Below are 23,712 nucleotides of genomic sequence, written 5' to 3'. Positions count from 1 at the left end.
CTTCACAAAACTCCTCACCTTGTGAGCCACAGATATAGGATTTCATTAGCGTCAGATGAGAACATTAATTGAATTTAAATGAGGTTAAATTGGAGCTTTTATAAACAAAGACTGTTTAGCTGGAGGTTATCTCAGTGTTTCTGAAAGTCAGGACTCAGAGAATAAAGGTTTTCTGCGCTAACACACACAGCTCAGAGGAAATGAGATAATTAGCCATCATGCTCACAGGGATTGGGTTCAACACGTCTGTGAGAGAAATGAACTTACAGCAGTTTTCCTGAAAGTAAATGAACAGTGTGTGTGTGTGTGTGTGTGTGTGTGTTAAATGATCATTATATAAACAGTAGATAATGGTAATTCATTTCTAAATGATCTGTTTGTCTGTGCTGCAGAGACTCTGGATGATCCTTATACACGTGGATCTGTATATCTGTGGATCTTCCCCAAAACTGAGCTACAGAGATGGAAGCACTCTGGATTGATTCAACCCCACTGAACACACACTACAAACACAACACATACTATACACACTACACACACACTACACACACTATACACACACTCTACTCAAACAAAATGCACACACAACACACAAAACACTACACACACAACAAACACACTACACACACTGCACACTACATACAGAACACCCTACACATACCATATACACAACACACTGCACACACAACACACACACACACACACACACAATACACTACACACACACTCTTCATACAAACTTCACACACTCTGCTAAGCCCAAACTTGTTTAAAGGACAAAGTGAGATCTGGACTAAGAGGTGAATGTTAAACAGATCTGAATAAACGATGATGTGGATGATTCACTCTGAGGAACTTAATGAATGGATGAATTGTAAGAACTTTGTAAACAGAGAGGATGTTTCTACTGCAGTGGAAATCAGATGCTTTTTTAAAGTTGTGTAGACTCTCAGTTCAGAGAAAATGACAAACACAGACCGAGGGACGCTTCAGGATTCAGGCTTGGAATCAGAAGCTGTTTGTTTTCTACAAAATAATTGAGCAATTTCACATTTTAGATAAACTCACAAGCAGCTCTAATAAACAGATTCCACACAAGAGCAGAATATTTGATTGATTTTGGATCGTTCAGGTTTCCACACAGGATCACACAGAGCAACTGAAAAACTACCAAATAAAGAAGAACGACAAACGAATGAGAGAAACCTGTCTGATAACAGGTCAGACAACTGGTCAGATCTGTTAACATCAGAAATAATGTCTTCTGTTTTCATCAACTTTAAACGTCAGGTTAATGTGTAAAGCTCAAAAATCTTGAACAAACACAAAGCCTCAGAAAGAGATACAGATAAAAACAGAATTAAATCATTTCGTTCGTTTTCATCATGAGAACGATCGGCAAGATTAAAAAAAAACAGGCCTAAAAATAACACAGAGTTTCTGCAGGCCGAGAATTTAATGTTGTTAAAATAAGGGCTTTAACACACATCGCTTCATCATGTGCACTTCATGCTCACTTCTCTGAGTGCTTCTCTCCCTCCTGGCGTTTGGCTCACGTTGACCAACTCCATTTATCACTGAGGGATTTCTGGCCAAACAGGGATAATGGAGATTAAAAGCATTCGCAAAAAAAAGTGAAGCTTGGTGAGTAAAGAGCTTTTTTTACCTCTCCTCTCCTCCCCTCTCCTCTCTGCTCTCTCTTTCTTTATCTCTCCATCCTGAACTATTCACCAAGCAGAATCATTTCAGCAGCTCAGCGTCACGCCGATCCTCACCTCGTCTGAATGGAAATGACATGAAGCTTGTGTTTATGTTAAAAAATAACCGAGTCTGGACTTTAAAATGTTTTCCTCAGCATTCATCATAAATAAAATAACGCCACAAAGACCAAAGAGCTCATCGTGGACGCAGCAGACACTCCCCTATCTACATCAACGGGTCTGAAGTAGAGCATGTCTCCAGCTTTAAGTTCCTGGGTGTCCACATCTCTGAGGATCTGTCCTGACACCTCAACTCTGGTTCTGCTTCTCAACTTCCTGAGAAAACTGAAAAAGTTACTGAAAAAGAAGAGACTATCTTCTCTTCTTAATATTTTGTTTTGAAGGATTGTGGACTGTGAAGGATTTTGTTATATTTTATATCCTGAATTTAGATTTAATTTATATATTTTTTTATAAAGCTGCTTTGTGACAAAGTCTATTGTTAAAGGCAATAAAGAATAAAATACAAACAACAACACAAACAAACAAAAACACAAACAAACAACAACACAAACAAATGGCTTTGTAAACCTCCAATCAGCTGCTTTATATCCAATAGCAACAAATAGAGAGATGGAGAGAAAGAAAACTGTAGAGAGAGAGATGAATAAAGGGGGTGAGAGAGAGAGAGAGATGGAGAAAGAGAGAGAGAGAGAGAGAGAGAGAGAGATGGAGAGAGAGAGAGAGATGGAGAGAGAAAGAGAGAGAAACTTACTTTCCAAGAGCAAAACACTCGAGTCTCACCGTCGCTCCTTTAGCCGTCAGAACTGTAGGTAGAAAGTGCACCTCAATTTTGGGCTCATATTCCCCCATTACACCTAGAATACACACACAGACACACACACAGACACACACACACACTTTTTAGTTTCATCTCCATTACAGCTGGCACTTCTCTCTTCCTCTCCTCTTTTCTCCTCTAAAGGAGAGATTCAGTTTGTTTTTCAGTATTTGAGCTGAAACCTGCAGGAGGAACAGCTGACCGCTGCTGGACGTTTCTGTGACGTCTGCACTGATGATTTCTTTCCTCACGTCTCAGTTTCCTTTCTTTATTAATGAACCTGTTAATAGGACATGTTATAATTATCATTATTCTGATTAAAGTCCAGTCGTTTGAGCAGCTCAGTTCCTGTGTGGTTTCGGACACACGTGTAAAGTTACGCGCTTCAAGCAGGACGTGAGTCAGACGTGAGATTTAGACTGAAACTGTAAAGAAGCTGAATTTCTCACGCGGCTCGTAAAACCAGCAGAAGAACTGTGAAGTCTGCTTCCCTCTTACTTTTCAAATTCCTTTTCAATTTCAATCTCCTGCTTGTTAGACATTTACAGCTGGTGAGCAGACCTCTGTGTATAATCCATTCCCAACATTTCACTATTTTATATTCTGCCTGTATAATGTTTAATGTGTGGAGAGGCTGACACTGATAGGAAAGAGTCTCGGCTGATTGAGCTGAAACAAACAGGATGCAGAGACGCCTATTTTCAAATCCCAATTTAATCCATTTATTAAGATTACAATGAGGTTGTTTGATGCGAAGCAATTTTCCTTTTCTTTTGTTGTGCCATGCAGAATAATTAACTGATAAAAGTCCAGGCCTCCATCAGCAGCTCAAAGCTTTTAAAGTATTGCAGCTAATGAATCTCTGAGTTTCATGTCTATTTTATAACAATTAAAGCAATCCAGAACACTTTCAGTGAAAACCTGGACCTGGAGCCACGCTGGGAGAGGAGCACGTGTCTGAAACTCGGGAAACAAGCAGAAGATGTTTCACTTTACATTGACAGTTTAATGTGCAGGAGAAAGCTTTCACCTCCCAGTGGTTCTCTCATGAGTTTAAGTGAGAGGATCCAGTTTTCTGAACACATCTGTGATGTTCTGAGCGTTTTCACACAAAAGAGTTCATACTCAGGGCTGATTCTGGGCAGGTTTGTGGGCAGGGCTAATCATCACAGATTTGCTTTATAGATGAATTTCTCCTAACCCATGGGACAATCGCATACATTTGCCATACATGACTTTTACTCACACAGGTTTGAAACACTGTGGTGAAGAACAGCACCTTCTGGATGTACATCATGTCATCATGCAGGAATATCTACAAACATGTTGTAACGATGCTTGCAGAACCAGAGCGCCAGAGGGAGCCATCACCCGAATATTGACATTTGCGAACTCACTTCCTGTCTTACTCGGGTATTTAAGCAGCACGCTGCCTATTGTTCACTGCGAAGTATTGTTCTCTCTAGTGGATTACGTACCAAGCCTTGTTTATTGTTCCTGATTGCCTGCTACGTGTATGATCTTTGCCTGTTACTGTTTTTCTACGAGTCTCGGTTTTGCGGTTTTGGTTTCTGTTCGCTAGTTATTGATTTTCCGGTTTTTGACCCTTTCGCTTAGCCATATCGATTCCGATTCTTGCCTGCCGTTTTGTGAATAAAGATCTGCATATGGATTCTACTACACCTGCCTCGAGCGCGTCCTTACAGAATACTTTGCCATCAGAGAATCCAGAGGATCCTCGTGCAACCTTAGTTCGCCAAGGACACATGATCCGGTTCTACCAGGACCAGGTGGAGGCGTTAAAAGCCTCCCACCGCAGCTCCAGTTCCGCCTCCGCGCAGTGAATTTCCACGCTTCGCACTGCCAGAAAAGTTTGATGGTGCCGCGGATCGATGCCGGGGTTTCCTGCGCCAGTGTGACAACTTTTTCTCTCAACAGCCGGAGGTATACTGCAGCGATATCATCAGAAGCACATTCCTTTTATCTCTGCTGACGGGCAAAGCGCTGGATTGGGCTTCGGCTGTGTGGGATTCGGATCCTCAGGTCAAGACCTCAGCTGATTACTTCGCGAATCTGATCAGGGAAGTGTTTGAGTACCCGGCAGGAGGTAAAGACATTTCTGTTCTATTACTGGAATTACGCCAAGGGACTGATACAGCTGCTGATTTTGCTATTAAGTTCCGCACGCTCGCTGCTCAGTCAGGCTGGAATGAGGCGGCATTAATAGCGGTGTTTCGGGAAGGACTTACTAGAGAGCTGAAGGCGGAAATGGCGTGCAGAGACACTGATGTTACTCTCTCCCAGTACATATCCACTGCTATTCGCCTTGACAACCTGCGGCGCCAGCATCGTACTCGCACCCCCACACCTCGTTCCTCACCACGTTGCACTATGGAATACCACAGCCAGAAGGAGGAAGTCACCGAGCCTATGCAACTGGGGAGGTCTCGTGTTTCTGAGGTTGAGCGCGAACGCCATGTGCAGATGCAGCTGTGCTTCTACTGTGGACAACCAGGTCACAGAGTCTTCCAATGCCCAGAGAAGCCCGCCACATCCCAGAGAGAAGTCGTGAAGCTGGTTTCTAAGGTTTCTCTTCCTGCCTACGTCCTTCACAATGACTCTCGTTTTTTCGTCACAGCGCTGGTTGAGTACGGATCAGCAGTGAACCTGATAGACAGCAACCTGGTCCGTGAGCTCGGCCTATCTACTATCCCATGCACTCCGCCGTTAAAAGTCACTGCCATAAATGATCAGCCCATTGGGGAGGGCCTTCTTACTCACCACACACCTCTCATGGAGGTTCAGATCGGATTATTTCACAGAGAAAGACTGAGATTTTTCGTTATTTCCTCACCATCAAACCCTGTCGTCCTAGGCCTTCCCTGGCTTCAACTTCATGACCCAGACATTTCAAGGAAGGAGGGGGAATTAAAAAAGTGGTCTACCTTTTGCCTAGAGAACTGTTTTTGCAGCCCGATAACCCGTTCATGCCTTTCCATGTCTATTGAAAGCCCCGAATCATCGCTCCAAGTCACACTCCCTAAAGAATACCAAGATTTCCAAGAGGTCTTCAGTAAAGAAAAGGCCGCCAGATTACCCACACATCAACCCTGGGACTGTGCCATTGACCTTCTTCCGAACACCACGCCACCTAAGAATCGCATTTACCCCCTGTCACTTCCTGAAAAGCTTGCTATGGAGGAATATATTGAGGAAGCCCTTGCAGCTGGATACATCCGCCCATCTACCTCAACAGCGGCAGCAGGGTTCTTCTTCGTAGAAAAGAAGGACGGTGGCCTTTGACCCTGCATTGACTTCCGAGGCCTGAATGCAATCACAGTCCCGTATCCTTACCCTCTTCCCCTGGTTCCCACAGCCCTCGAACAGTTACAAGGAGCCAAAATCTTCACCAAGCTCGACCTGCGCAGCGCCTACAATCTCATCCGGATAAAGGAGGGCGACGAATGGAAGACGGCTTTCACACAACACATGGACATTACGAGTATCTGGTCATGCCATATGGACTCATGAATGCCCCCGCCGTCTTCCAGTCACTTATCAATGAAGTGTTCAGGGATATGCTAAACAAATTCGTCATTGCTTACATAGATGACATCCTCATATATTCTGCCAGCCTAGATCAACACGTTTCTCATGTTCGTGCTGTCCTCCAACGCCTCACCAACCACAATCTCTATGTGAAACTGGAGAAATGTGAGTTTCACCATTCCACAGTAACATTTCTAGGCTATTAATCTCGCATGAAGGAGTGGAAATGGATCAATCGAAAGTGTCCGCCATTACATCCTGGCCCGAACCTACCTCCATCAAGGGTTTGCAACACTTCCTTGGATTTGCGAACTTTTACAGGAGATTCATCAGGAACTACAGTACCATTGCTAGCCCAATGACTTCACTGCTGAAAGACAAGCCCAAGAAATTAAAGTGGACTGATCATGCCAGAGCTGCTTTTCAGAAACTTAAGAAAAGTTTTTCTTCCGCTCCGATACTCCGTCATCCTAACCCTGAGCTGCTGTTCGTAGTGGAGGTGGACGCTTCGAGCTGTGGGATAGGGGCTGTGCTTTCTCAACGTCAACATGAGTCCGGAAAACTGCATCCTTGTGCTTTTTTCTCCCGAAAGCTCACACCGGCCGAAATTAACTATGACGTAGGGAACCAGGAACTACTATCGATAAAGGCTGCCCTGGAAGAATGGAGGCACTGGCTCGAAGGGGCCCGCCACCCGTTCCTGGTCCTTACCGATCACAGAAATCTGGCCTATCTTTGGGAAGCCAAGCGTCTCAACCCACGGCAAGCTAGGTGGGCTCTATTCTTTACACGATTCAAGTTTTCAGTCTCCTACCGCCCCGGGTCTAAGAATGGGAAAGCAGATGCCCTGTCTCGAATCCATGAAACCCTGGAGCCACCATCCAGCCCAGAGCCTATCCTTCCACCATCTGTCCAAGTAGCTCCTGTGCAGTGGGACCTGATGAGTGAAATCGAACGGGCTCAATCGACAATCGGCTCCTCCCCCAACATGTCCACCGACCAAAGTTTATGTACCCACAGGTTTCCGCCAACAAGTGTTACGATGGACCCATGAGAGCCTGAGTTCAGGACACCCCGGCACCCGTAGAACCATTCAGCTGGTACGACAAAGATTCTGGTGGCCATCGCTCAACCACAATGTCGAGGAGTTTATCTGTTCCTGCTCGGTCTACGCACAATCCCGAACGAGCCGTCAGCTACCAGAAGGTCTACTTCAACCACTGCCAGTTCCACGCCGACCCTGGTCTCACATCTCAGTTGACTTTCTCACAGACCTCCCTGTCTCTCAAAGTTTCACCACAGTCATGGTTGTAATCGACCGATTTTCCAAGTCCTGCAAGTTAATCCCCATGAAAGGTCTGCCTACTGCCATGGAATCAGCCACAGCCATTTTCCAAAACATCTTCCGTCACTATGGCTTACCCGAGGACATTGTTTCTGATCGTGGCCCACAGTTCACATCTCATGTGTGGTCGGAGTTTTGCAAACAACTCGGGATAAATGTCAGCCTCAGCTCTGGGTATCACCCCCAGTCCAATGGCCAAGCGGAGCGGCTTAATCAAGAAATTGGGAGGTTCCTAAGAACATACTGCAGCCGTGAGCAACACCATTGGAGTGAGTTTCTCCCCTGGGCTGAGTATGCCCAAAACTCGTTGTGCCACTCCTCGACCGGCTTAACTCCCTTCCAATGTGTATTGGGCTATCAACCTCCGCTCTTTCCTTGGTCCGGGGAACCCTCGGATATGCCTACAGTTGAGGACTGGTCAAGACGTAGTCAGGAGGTCTGGGAAAGAGCCTATGTTCGTCTCCAGAGAGCGATCCGACGACAAGAGCTCCAAGCTAACCGGCGTCGGCGTCCCCACCCAGCTTACCAAATGGGTCAGAAGGTGTGGCTTTCTACTAGGAATATAAAACTAAAACTTCCTTGTCATAAGTTAAGCCCCAAGTTTGTTGGCCCGTTTAAAATTCTACGCCAAGTTAATCCAGTTTCTTTCCGCCTTGAGCTTCCAGCATCATATCGTATCTCGCCTACCTTCCATGTGTCTTTACTCAATCCCTTCCACGAGCCTCAGACCACCGGCCCTGCTATCACTGAACCGCCCCCACCACTGGACATTGATGGCTCCCTTGCCTACCAGGTGCGCACCATCCTGAATTCCCGTCGTCGAGGTGGCCACCTTTAGTATCTGGTGGATTGGGAGGGTTACGGCCCAGAGGAACGTTGTTGGGTTAATGCACAGGACATTCTTGACCCCTCGCTCACTGAGAAATTCCATCTGAGCTTCCCGAATCGACCTGCTCCTCGTCCACGGGGGCGCCCGCGTCGACGAACACCTGGAGGTGTTCCTAGAGGGGGGGGGTCTGTAACGATGCTTGCAGAACCAGAGCGCCAGAGGGAGCCATCACCCGAATATTGACATTTGCAAATTCACTTCCTGTGTTACTCGGGTATTTAAGCAGCACGCTGCCTATTGTTCACTGCGAAGTATTGTTCTCTCTAGTGGATTACGTACCAAGCCTTGTTTATTGTTCCTGATTGCCTGCTACGTGTATGATCTTTGCCTGTTACTGTTTTTCTATGAGTCTCGGTTTTGCGGTTTTGGTTTATGTTCGCTAGTTATTGATTTTCCGGTTTTTGACCCTTTCGCTTAGCCATATCGATTCCGATTCTTGCCTGCCGTTTTGTGAATAAAGATCTGCATATGGATTCTACTACGCCTGCCTCGAGTGCGTCCTTACACGTGTAGTTCGTAGGTGACCACAATTTCAGAGCTCCAGTCCTGTGAAAGTCTGATTTTACTGATCAGAGACCATAACCAAACCAAGAAGAATCTGGACATTGGTGGATGTGCAGCTCAGAGCACGAAGATCTTCCACACACAACGCACACAGAAACAAGGCCATGTGGAGGTGAAACTCAGATCACTGATTTTAAAGAGGTCCAGAGATGGAGCGAAAGATCAGCTTTCACACCTCACTGAACTCTCAGGACAACAGCAGTGAGTGTGAAGAAGCAAACATGTGGAAACAACCTAAATGTCTTGTTGCTTAAAATTACATTTTCTTTTTCTTCCTTATTTTGTACTGAAGGTGTGTGAACTTTCCGTTCTCTTGTCTGAACATTCTGTCAATACTCTGAATATCAGACTGCATCATTTTAAAGGACATACTGAAAGTGGACCATCTTATAATTAATATTTACAGCAAGCTGCTAACATCATGATGAGAATTCATAAAAAACACAAGAAAGGAGTTTTGTGACAGAAAGGGAAAGTTCTATTGTTTTGGAGGAGAAGAGGAGGAGATCTGGGGCTTTACATGAAATTCAGTTGCCGTGATTCGAATCCCTTTTTCATTGGCTGCAAAATAAACAGCTTCATTACGTGTGTCTCAGCAGAAAGAACCCTGAGAGGAGCATCCTCCCTGATTGAGTGATGAATGGTGAAGGCCAACAGTGTATTTGACCTTCACTTCAGTCCTGACAGACATAACGACCTGATAAGAATGAGAGCCGATCGCAGGAGACAGACAGGAGATCACACTACCTGCAGGAGGTTTTGGTAAACTCCTGAACGTGAGCTGAAGGTTTCTTTAAGACTGAGTTTTTCTGCAAAACTCTTCTGTGGGGTGATAAATCATTAGACATCAGCCATGAGGTGAAGAAGATTCAGCACTTACCCCAAGGTCTGATTAAGATCATCTCAGTGGTAGAAGGACAGAGGTGAAGCTCCTCTGCACAGTTACTTGTGTAACAGTAATTTACATTCCAGCTGATGAAGAGAAAGAGATTTAAAATAAAACTGCAGTGTCCTGTGTCTCCTGCGTCCCCACGCTACAAGAGTCATAACTCCAGCTCACACTAATTAATTTAAAAGTTGTAGCTGTAGCTGGATTAATTGTGAAAGGCGTCTGTGGAGGGCGATACACCTGGCCTCGTGTGTAAGCCATTCTGAAGATGAATGTTGTTGCTGATGCCCTTTTTAAGCCAAACACTTTCTCTATGTTCCAGCAACTAATCCACTGGACTCGTAATGGCCACTGACACGTCCAAAAAGAAGCAGCAAAGCAGGAGATCAGCAGAAATACATCAGAATAAACGCTGAACAGCCGTCTGTGTCTGTGACTGAGCTTCACTGCAACGGTGCTGCAGCAGAAAACTAATCAACACCTGACGACCAATTCCAATCCAGACCCCAGCAATCCCGTGGAGTAAAACTATTAGAACTAAGACGCATTTCATTCTTTTGCTTGCTTTTTTCTGTCTCTGTTCTGTTGTAGACTTTACTAGAGGTATCAGCGATATAGCGCCCCCTAGATACAACATCATGGAGCTGATTCTTCATCTGTGTTTGTGCACTAGTGTGTGATGTTTAAGAGCTGAAGCAGCCCAAAACCCAGAGATGAAAGTAAAGAGAAGGAAGCCACAAACACAAACCTGAAGCTTCCTGTAGCATTTAATTTCACTGTGCAAGAAGATCATCTGCCAAAAATAAATTACACACTCAGAACAGGTTCTTCAGCTGGTCCCTCTAGAGGAACCCATTATGCTGAACCCTATAACAGAGACAGCTCCAAGAATGTTATAAACACTGAACAATCCACAAAACCCATGAGGAACCCTGATAAGGAACTCTTAAAGATGAAGAAGCCTTTATTATTGTCACATACACATTACATCACAGAGAAATTCTTTCTTCGCATACCACAACCTGGAAGTTGGGGTCAGAGCGCAGGGTCAGCCATAAAACAGCACCTGTGGAGCAGAGAGGGCTAAGGACTTTGCTTAGGGGGCCAACAGTGGCAGCTTGATGGTGCCGGGGTTTGAATCCAGTTTAAAAGGACTGGTCAGCAGAGTGAGTGTACTGGTACCAAAGTCATTTTCAGCTTTTTAGGCTGCTGATGGTTTGAAGGTTCCACACAGAGCAGCCAGCGACAGGATAATGCATGTGCTGAGCTGCAGGATGGATAAAGATTCCCATCAGCTATGTTTGTTTTTCCGGGTGACTAACTTCTCCTGAAGCTGCTCACAAAAAAAGAAAATATATGTGCTGTTCTCTGACATGTTGCCTGAGAGGCTGTTTACACAAGGACATTTAGCAGCAGCACTTCACCAACCTGTGGCTCAAACACATCCGTCTGGACTTCACTTCTCCATCTCTCCTTCCTTTTTTTAATGAGAACCTCAAATCTGGTTTAGCATGCTAATGTGCTTAGCACTCAGTGTGTTTCATGAAGCAAGGTCATTTGAATCCTGTAGTCAATAAGGACATTTTTGTGTGTGTGTGTGTGAGAGAGAGAGAGAGAGAGAGAGACAATCCCCAGTGACCTCCAGACATCAGTGATTGTCTCTTTCCATCAAGGTTCTTTCAGGCGAGCTGAACGGAGATGGAGGACGGTGGGTGATGTCTGACTTTGAGCTACAGGTGATGAGGCTCATCTGTGTGTTCACATGGAAGAAAACGGCCCGAAGCTTCAGCGTGAGAGAGTTCGGTTCTCCCGATCGGCCCCTGGGAGGACACTATAAAAAGATCCAAGGCCTGTTCATGAACAGGACCAGTGATTCGATTAATTTTGCTCTAGAACATGATTTCCCTGGGGGCCACTCATACAGGAGTGCATCGTAAGCAGAGACAGAAGCCCTACAGCTAAAGATAAAACACATCTCTGTGAAGAAAACCAAGAAAATGCACAAGAACTGACAGCTGATGCTTTTCATATTTCACATTTTTTTAGTGGTGATGAACCTTTTCACATGTTCTGTAGAGGAAGGAAGCTGAAAAAGCTTTGGTTTGATTTATTTATTTCTAAAATGCAGTGTATAAGCTTTTAGCGTTCTGATTGTGCAGCACAAATGTCCTGACATCCACAAAAACACGAGGTCAAAGAGGCTGAGAGCTTCCACTGCCTTTCACACTGTATATCCACAGAAACATGGGTTCTGAAGAACATGTGAAGTAGCTAGTCCTGTGAGCTACTTCTGCTGAATTATTGACATAAATGTATATGATAAGATAAACTGAAGCTGAGATCTAATACAGGAGCTGCAGTGTTTTGCGGTTTGAAACCTTCTTCTTTTTTCTTTTTAATCAGTGTGTAGATTTAATGAGTGAATAAACTGGACTCGACTGGAACGATGGTAAAAGGTTTGATGGTAAAATAGATTTCATTATATATTTATAAAGTACTGGCTCTACATGTTTGTATACATGTGTGTTTTTGTGTGTGTGTGTGTGTGTGTTTGATCTCACCATCTGTTCTGAGTGTCAGTGGTGTAGGAGGACTCAGGACCCGGGCATTGGTCACCGTGTTCTTCACCAGGCAGATGTAGCTCCCCACGTCTGAGGGCTGCACCTTGGAGATGTACAGGTTCCCTGTCTGCTGCGAGACGAAGCGTCGGCTGTCCTCGGCCACAAAAGATGGAAACTCGTTGAACACCCAGCTGTAGATGATCTCTAAAGGAGGACGGTCAGAGTGCAGGTGAGACAGATGTTAGAAACCCCACGGAGAACTTCACTGTCCTCTAACAGACTCTCTGGCTTCTCTGATTACAGCAGGACTTTTAAATAATTCATCCTCAACCTGGCAGTGTGAGACTGTAATGTTTTAGTTTATTATGTTTTCTTTTATTTTCTTTTTTTTCCTCTTTTGTTCTCAGTCTTTACTCTGCAGCACTGTAAAGAAGAGCTGCTTCTAAAATAAATGAAATTAAGGTTCTGTAGCTCAGAGCAAGCTGTGTTCTTTCCTTACTTGTACTGAGGTAACATTAAAACACCAGGCAAAGAGAAACGTTCAGGTCTGAGCGCTTACTGACTTTTAAACATTAAACATTAAAAAGCCCTGCAGGATGTAAACAGGATATCATAAGCACACGGGTGAAAAAACTACAAGTACAGGGCACAAACAAAAGCAACAGCGTGTGTAGAGCTTACAGCCACGACATTATTCACTCTATCTGCAAGAAAACATAAAGACAAGGACAAAAATAGTTTAGAAACACATTTAGCGCAGGTTTAATCCAAAAAGAAAGCTAATAAAGTCTCTTTCTGCTTCACAGATCACAACAAGGTCTCGAACATTTGAGTCATAACTAATGTTTCCAATTAAAATTTCATTTCAAATTATTCCAGACAAATCCAGATGATAACAGGATTCGAGTGCTTGTGCCACACCCACTGGGATGAGCCATGTCATAGCAATACAACAAATAAAAGATAATTAAATAAAGGAATTTTAGATAAAATTCAAACGTTTAAAATGTAAATTGTGTTTCAGGATTGAGTTTCTGTTTTGTTGGCTTGAGTGCAGCATTGGACAGATGTACGTACTGACCACCATATTTTAATAAACAGTCCAGTTTAATTGTGTTTCAATCCACATGGAATTGATATCACAATTCCGGTTACAGCACGAATGGCATCATTTCTGAGAAATATCAACTAGAGGATAAAAAAAATAAAGTGACGTTCTTTAACTATTCTTTTAAATATGTGTGTGTGTGAGTGTGTGTGTTTGAAAACAGAGCCAGTGGTGCTTTATAGTAGTAAAACTGCGATGTTGTGATGGATTATAGCTATTACAGTTTTGCCTGTGAGGTTAATTACTATTTGGGCGTGCTCTGAAAGTAAGGCGCTGAATGAAATTTATTTTAGGACTCATAAATATAGTTGGAGGTTAATTTGTCTTTCGTTTGCTGGAATAGTTTGTAGGAGGGTTCAGGCCCATTAGCAAAATGATTGTAAAAATAAAGTGGCAAAGTAATTGAAAATAATTTGGAATCACTGAGATGTAAACGGGATATTATTCTCACTTTTATTTGTCTGAAACGATGAAAAAACTCAGACAGAGATGTTCTGAAGGTTGAGGAACCAGAAAGCTGAAAGTCACTGTGATCTTAAAAAGGTCCTTATTTTTACACCATACTGATTTGTGAGCTCTTGATGCTGCACATGTGACTGTGTGGATTGTTCCTCTTAATTTAAATGAAAAGTTCTCAGATGTTATCAAATGTTCTCAAGAACATTATCAGCATTTCCTCTCTGTAGACTGCAGCAGTATTCACAAGGCATTTCATCCTGAACACTGGATAAATATTTATCTCTGAGTGAATGGCAGACTGCTGTGATGAGAAATTACAATAACGGAGCGATATTGATCAATAATTGTACTTCCACTAGCCCCAGTTCTGTGTGCTGGAGAGAATATCTGAACTCCACAACACCTTAAATTCACGAGATCCAAACTCATAAAGTAGTGTGATTCATTGTGCTTGCCATTCGCTGGTGATGGCACTTGTGAAGAAGTTTCACTTATGAGATAAATATTCATTGTTTATTCAGTTGACATTGGGTCCTGTGTTTGAGAAATTGAATGTGAATCTCTTAAAAGGGCCACAGCTTCTCAGATTAATCACCGTCCAGACGAAGCGGCACCTGGACGTCTAACAACACTCGATATGCAAAGGAAACCAATGGTGTATGAAATTCATGCAATGATTGTACAGCAAATAAATCAGTCTGGCAGGAGAAAAATACTCATTAAGGGCTTTTGATCAGCGCTGTCTAACTTCAGTAGAGGAGGAGTGACTTTCATCACAGTGGAAAATCTCTTCTCTGAAGCTACAGTCACATTATAAGCTTCTTTGCACTATTATGATTTTTTTGCTCAGATTGGATCTGTCTTCTCTCTTGTGCTCTTTATGGTTCACACTGGATAATACGTAAAACAAGTGACATACATCTGTCCTTATTGGCACCAGGACTGATTAATAGACAGGAATAACCTTCATGAAATGTTTCAGTCAGGATTAAGGGCTCATCATAGTACAGAGACAGCATTGGTTAAAGTGGTAAATGACCTGTTACTGACCTGGGTTGTGTCTTGCAGGTGTTGCTCGATCTTAGTGCAGCTTCTGACAACATTGACCACACTATTTGACTTGATAGGCTAGAACACGTTGTTGGAGTTCAGAGAACAGCCCTCTCCTGTCTCAGGTCTTATTTGACTGATCGTTATCAGTTTGGAGAAGTAAAGGGTGACTACTTTTTAGCTGACCTCTTAATGTCCCAGGAAGCCCTCATGTCTGTCTCACCTTCTGCCTCTCGCTTTTAGTCACGCTGTCATAGCTAGTCATGCCAGAGTCCCTGCTTACTCTCTGCAAGCAATGTATATCCTCTTAAAGCACTTCAGGATAAGAGCATACCCAGTACTCTGTTTCACTTCTCTTTTTTTTTTGTCAAACTACACGTTACTTCTGCTGCCTGATTAGATGTCTACCTTGCGGTTCTGCTTGGCCCACCCTGATACTTTGCTTGGAGCACTGCTGACATGAGAACCCCTAGCTGCTGGCTGCTGGAATACCTGGGATAGCTTTGGATAATTCAAAGTTTGGTTTGAGGTTGCTGTGGATAGCACACAGGGTTACCCTTAAGATGATTGTTCTCACTTGGAAAGCCTATTAAATTCACTTGCTCTTTAAGGTATGATACTCAAGTCCCATTCATTAATCAATGGATAACTTTACTTCAGACTTAAAGCTATAAATCTACTGAAATCAACCCTGAGGCTTATAATGAAGATCCCTCCAACATTCTCAGTACAGACTGACTCAATAATAAACACTGTAGAAGAGTAATGACTAATCTCATCACTATGTGGTATCTTACGGAAGAGGATGGGTTCCTTTTTGAGTCTGCTTCCTCTCAAGGTTTCTTCCTCATATCGTATCAGATATAAATCTACATCTGGATATCTGCTAAGCTACTTTGTGACGATGCCCATCGCTAAAGGTGCTATATAAATAAAACAGAATAAAACAGGACTGAATTGGTTCTATCTTAATGTAGCTGGGGCTTAATTGCCAGGATGTTATGTGACTTGTGTAATCTCATAGCTGTTGATTGTTGCAGTTAAAAATGTTTGTAAAAATGTTTGCTCAACTCATTGAGATGAAATTTAACACTTAACTTCCCAGCAAAAATTCTTTGATACTTACATTATGTACTACGTTTGACCTTAACATAACCTTATTTATGCTAATATTAACATAAACCTCTAGCTAAGTCAGCACACACAGACCAGTCTGTTCTGTCTCTCTAATGGATACTGATACTGATTTCAAATAAACCATATGTTCTACAAATCTTCACCATTACTGTAAATGTCCTATAGAATCTGCAGTCTAACAGTGAATGTTCCTGTGTGAAAGTACCAACATGTGGGATTCACCCTGCACCACGAACAACAACAAGAAACATCATATCTATGAGACCTTCCATCACAGAGGAAGCGACAGCTGAATGTGAGTTTTAACTCACTTTTCTCCACAGCTGTTGAGAATATCTACAGGAGAACAAGTGACTTTATCAGCCATAATGTGCTTGAATTGTTCCTAACAGTGCAGATGGAACAGCGATGACTGTAAGGACACCAAATTGTGCTGAACTCCAGCCTCCAGGAATGAATCACAAGAAATCTGCAGTTTCTCTCCTCACCTCTGCTACAGGAAGTCAATAAGCCCAAAGCAGCAGCAGGTAAACAGGATGAAGTGATTCAAATAAACCTGACCTGGATTTCTCTGATGCAGTGCGACTCATTTCACTTTACTGATGTAAAATAAACATGTGTTATATTCTCAGCCAAAGAGATGGATCAGTCTGCTGTTTGTAATTTAATTTCTAATTCCATGCATCAGAAGAATGCTAACTATAATCAGACATTTGTGTTTGAGAACATGGCCTTATTAATCAATGTGTCCTGGGACTGACGAGTATCTGAGCTAACACCAAACAACAGCACAATTATATTACAAACAACAAGTTTAGCTGCTAAAGCTACCTCTGAAACCAATCATATCAAAACAAATAGATTAAATGATTCAGTCTGAGGTTTAATTTTATAAATAATTTTACACACTGCTGCTGAGTTCTGGACTCTGATTGGTGGTCAGCTGTTGATTAATTCTCTGACAGTAGAGCAGCTGAACATCACAGCTTTATATTAATGCACTCGCTCTGATACCTTATCGTTTCCATAGCAACAGTTCATTCATAGAGGTGAGCACAACATTAAATATAACTGGTGTGTGATTCTTTATTAAATAAATAGCTGTAATCATTACCATTAAAAAACCTTTAGGGTGGAATCAAGAACTCACCACACCTCACCACACCTCACCACACCTCACCACACCTCACCACACCTCAACACACCTCACCACACCTCACCACACCTCACCACACCTCAACACACCTCATCACACCTCACCACACCTCACCACACCTCACCACACCTCAACACACCTCATCACACCTCACCACACCTCATCACACCTCACCACACCTCATCACACCTCAACACACCTCATCACACCTCAACACACCTCACCACACCTCAACACACCTCATCACACCTCACCACACCTCATCACACCTCACCACACCTCACCACACCTCATCACACCTCACCACACCTCATCACACCTCACCACACCTCACCACACCTCATCACACCTCACCACACCTCATCACACCTCAACACACCTCACCACACCTCAACACACCTCACCACACCTCATCACACCTCACCACACCTCATCACACCTCATCACACCTCACCACACCTCATCACACCTCACCACACCTCATCACACCTCAACACACCTCATCACACCTCAACACACCTCTACACACATGATAATACCTCAACACACCTGATAACACCTCAACACACCTCATTATACCTCATCACACCTCATGACACCTCACCACACCTGATAATACCTCGACACACCTGATAACACCTCATCACACCTCATCACACCTGATAACACCTCAAAACACCTCAACACACCTGATAACACCTCAACACACTTCATAACACCTCAAAACACCTCAACACACCTCTACACACCTGATAATACCTCAACACACCTGATAACACCTCATCACAACTGATAACACCTCAACACATCTCACCACACCTCAACACACCTCATCACACCTCTACACACATGATAATACCTCAACACACCTGATAACACCTCAACACACCTCATTATACCTCATCACACCTCATGACACCTCAACACACCTCACCACACCTGATAATACCTCATCACACCTCACCAAACCCCATCACACCCCGTCACACCTCAACACACCCCAACACACCTCACGACACATCACCACACCCCAGAACACCTCAACACACCTCACCACACCTCACCACACCTCACCACAACTCATCACACCTCACGACACCTCACCACAACTCATCACACCCCAACACACCCCATCACACCTCACCACACCCCAACACACCTCACCACACCTCAACACACCTCGCCACACCTCGTCACACCCCAACACACCTCAACACACCTCACCACACCTCATCACACCTCAACACATCATCACACCTCAACACACCTCACCACACCTCATCACACCCCAACACACCCCATCACACCTCAACACACCCTAACACACCTCACGACACCTCGCCACACCCCAGAACACCTCACCACAACTCATCACACCTCACGACACCTCACCACACCCCAGCACACCTCATCACACCTCATCACACCCCAACACACCTCATCACACCTCTACACACCTCAACACACTTCACCACACCTCATCACACCTCATCACACCTCTACACACCTGATAATACCACAACACACTTGATAACACCTCATTACACCTCATCACACCTCATCACACCTCAACACACCTCATCACACCTGATAATACCTCAACACACCTGATAACACCTCATCACACCTGATAACACCTCAAAACACCTCAACACACCTGATAACACCTCAGCACCCCTCATTACACCTCATCACACCTCAATACACCTCACCACATCTCACTACACCTCATCACACCTCAACACACCTCTACACACCTGATAATACCTCAACACACCTGATAACACCTCATCACACCTGATAACACCTCTACACACCTGATAACACCTCAACACACCTGATAACACCTCATCACACCTGATAACACCTCAACACACCTGATAACACCTCAACACACCTAATTATACCTCATCACACCTCATGACACCTCACCACACCTGATAATACCTCAACACACCTGATAACACCTCATCACACCTCATCACACCTGATAATACCTCAAAACACCTCAACACACCTCATCACACCTCACCACACCTCATCACACCTCAACACACCTCATCACACCTCACCACACCTCACCACACCTCATCACACCTCACCACACCTCATCACACCTCACCACACCTCATCACACCTCACCACACCTCATCACACCTCAACACACCTCACCACACCTCACCACACCTCATCACACCTCACCACACCTCACCACACCTCATCACACCTCACCACACCTCATCACACATCAACACACCTCTACACACCTGATAATACCTCAACACACCTGATAACACCTCAACACACCTCATTATACCTCATCACACCTCATGACACCTCACCACACCTGATAATACCTCGAAACACCTGATAACACCTCATCACACCTCATCACACCTGATAACACCCCAAAACACAGCAACACACCTGATAACACCTCAACACATTGATAACACCTCAAAACACCTCAACACACCTCTACACACCTGATAACACCTCATCACACCTGATAACACCTCAACACACCTGATAACACCTCAACACATCTCACCACACCTCAACACACCTCATCACACCTCTACACACATGATAATACCTCAACACACCTGATAACACCTCAACACACCTCATTATACCTCATCACACCTCATGACACCTCAACACACCTCACCACACCTGATAATACCTCATCACACCTCACCACACCCCATCACACCCCATCACACCTCAACACACCCCAACACACCTCACGACACCTCACCACACCCCGGAACACCTCAACACACCTCACCACACCTCACCACACCTCATCACACCTCACCACACCTCATCACACCTCACCACACCTCATCACACCTCACCACACCTCATCACACCTCACCACACCTCACCACACCTCATCACACCTCACCACACCTCACCACACCTCATCACACCTCAACACACCTCATCACACCTCAACACACCTCATCACACCTGATAATACCTCAACACACCTGATAACACCTCAACACACCTCATTATACCTCATCACACCTCATGACACCTCACCACACCTGATAATACCTCGACACACCTGATAACATCTCAAAACACCTCAACACACCTGATAACACCTCAACACACTTGATAACACCTCAAAACACCTCAACACACCTCTACACACCTGATAATACCTCAACACACCTGATAACACCTCATCACACCTGATAACACCACAACACACCTCATCACACCTCATCACACCTCAACACACCTGATAATACCTCAACACACCTGATAACACCTCAACACACCTCATTATACCTCATCACACCTCATGACACCTCACCACACCTGATAATACCTCATCACACCTCAACACACCTCACCACACCTGATAATACCTCATCACACCTCACCACACCCCATCACACCCCATCACACCTCACGACACCTCACCACACCCCAGAACACCTCAACACACCTCACCACACCTCACCACAACTCATCACACCTCACCACACCTCACCACACCCCAGCACACCTCATCACACCCCAACACACCCCATCACACCTCAACACACCCCAACACACCTCACGACACCTCACCACACCCCAGAACACCTCAACACACCTCACCACACCTCACCACAACTCATCACAGCTCACGACACCTCACCACACCCCAGCACACCTCATCACACCCCAACACACCCCATCACACCTCACCACACCCCAACACACCTCACCACACCTCAACACACCTCGCCACACCTCATCACACCCCAACACACCTCAACACACCTCACCACACCTCATCACACCTCAACACATCATCACACCTCAACACACCTCACCACACCTCATCACACCCCAACACACCTCATCACACCTCAACACACCTCACCACACCTCATCACACCTCAACACACCTCATCACACCTCAACACATCATCACAACTCAACACACCTCACCACACCTCACCACACCTCATCACACCTCAACACACCTCATCACACCTCAACACACCTCAACACACTTCACCACACCTCATCACACCTCATCACACCTCTACACACCTGATAATACCTCAACACACCTGATAACACCTCATCACACCTGATAACACCTCAACACACTTGATAACACCTCAAAACACCTCAACACACCTGATAACACCTCAGCACCCCTCATTACACCTCATCACACCTCAATACACCTCACCACATCTCACTACACCTCATCACACCTCAACACACCTCTACACACCTGATAACACCTCAACACACCTGATAACACCTCAACACATCTCACCACACCTCAACACACCTCATCACACCTCTACACACATGATAATACCTCAACACACCTGATAACACCTCAACACACCTCATTATACCTCATCATACCTCATGACACCTCAACACACCTCACCACACCTGATAATACCTCATCACACCTCACCACACCCCATCACACCCCATCACACCTCAACACACCCCAACACACCTCACGACACCTCACCACACCCCAGAACACCTCAACACACCTCACCACACCTCACCACACCTCACCACACCTCACCACACCTCATCACACCTCATCACACCTCACCACACCTCACCACACCTCACCACACCTCATCACACCTCATCACACCTCAACACACCTCACCACACCTCAACACACCTCATCACACCTCAACACACCTCATCACACCTGATAATACCTCAACACACCTGATAACACCTCAACACACCTCATTATACCTCATCACACCTCATGACACCTCACCACACCTGATAATACCTCGACACACCTGATAACATCTCAAAACACCTCAACACACCTGATAACACCTCAACACACTTGATAACACCTCAAAACACCTCAACACACCTCTACACACCTGATAATACCTCAACACACCTGATAACACCTCATCACACCTGATAACACCACAACACACCTCATCACACCTCATCACACCTCAACACACCTGATAATACCTCAACACACCTGATAACACCTCAACACACCTCATTATACCTCATCACACCTCATGACACCTCACCACACCTGATAATACCTCATCACACCTCAACACACCTCACCACACCTGATAATACCTCATCACACCTCACCACACCCCATCACACCCCATCACACCTCACGACACCTCACCACACCCCAGAACACCTCAACACACCTCACCACACCTCACCACAACTCATCACACCTCACCACACCTCACCACACCCCAGCACACCTCACCACACCCCATCACACCCCATCACACCTCAACACACCCCAACACACCTCACGATACCTCACCACACCCCAGAACACCTCATCACACCTCACCACACCTCACCACAACTCATCACACCTCACGACACCTCACCACACCCCAGCACACCTGATCACACCCCAACACACCCCATCACACCTCACCACACCCCAACACACCTCACCACACCTCAACACACCTCGCCACACCTCATCACACCCCAACACACCTCAACACACCTCACCACACCTCATCACACCTCAACACACCTCATCACACCTCAACACATCATCACAACTCAACACACCTCACCACACCTCATCACACCTCAACACACCTGATAACACCTCACCACACCTCATCACACCTCAACACACCTCATCACACCTCAACACATCATCACAACTCAACACACCTCACCACACCTCACCACACCTCATCACACCTCAACACACCTCATCACACCTCAACACACCTCAACACACTTCACCACACCTCATCACACCTCATCACACCTCTACACACCTGATAATACCTCAACACACCTGATAACACCTCATCACACCTGATAACACCTCAACACACTTGATAACACCTCAAAACACCTCAACACACCTCAACACACCTCATCACACCTCACCACACCTCTACACACCTGATAATACCTCAACACACCTGATAACACCTCATCACACCTGATAACACCTCAACACACTTGATAACACCTCAAAACACCTCAACACACCTGATAACACCTCAGCACCCCTCATTACACCTCATCACACCTCAATACACCTCACCACATCTCACTACACCTCATCACACCTCAACACACCTCTACACACCTGATAATACCTCAACACACCTGATAACACCTCATCACACCTGATAACACCTCTACACACCTGATAACACCTCAACACACCTGATAACACCTCATCACACCTGATAACACCTCAACACACCTGATAACACCTCAACACACCTAATTATACCTCATCACACCTCATGACACCTCACCACACCTGATAATACCTCAACACACCTGATAACACCTCATCACACCTCAACACACCTGATAATACCTCAAAACACCTCAACACACCTCATCACACCTCACCACACCTCATCACACCTCAACACACCTCACCACACCTCATCACACCTCACCACACCTCACCACACCTCATC

At 45.0% G+C, this 23,712-nt stretch overlaps 1 protein-coding gene across 3 annotated transcripts in view; it reads right to left on the bottom strand.

The window, feature by feature from the left end:
* The window catches only part of cntn5 (contactin 5), a 173,070-nt gene that overhangs the window by 51,583 nt on the left and 97,775 nt on the right, over positions 1–23,712 (bottom strand). For all 3 annotated transcript variants that reach the window (XM_058387984.1, XM_058387983.1, XM_058387985.1), the window contains 2 exons: positions 12,339–12,542; positions 2,476–2,578 (listed from right to left, as the gene is read on the bottom strand). In XM_058387984.1, the coding sequence (XP_058243967.1) occupies positions 2,476–2,578; positions 12,339–12,542 (307 nt within the window). The remainder of the gene's footprint in view (positions 1–2,475; positions 2,579–12,338; positions 12,543–23,712) is intronic.

Source organism: Hemibagrus wyckioides, linkage group LG04, assembly GCF_019097595.1.
Source record: "Hemibagrus wyckioides isolate EC202008001 linkage group LG04, SWU_Hwy_1.0, whole genome shotgun sequence".
Lineage (NCBI taxonomy): Eukaryota > Metazoa > Chordata > Actinopteri > Siluriformes > Bagridae > Hemibagrus > Hemibagrus wyckioides.
This window is presented reverse-complemented; position numbering and strand designations above follow the sequence as displayed.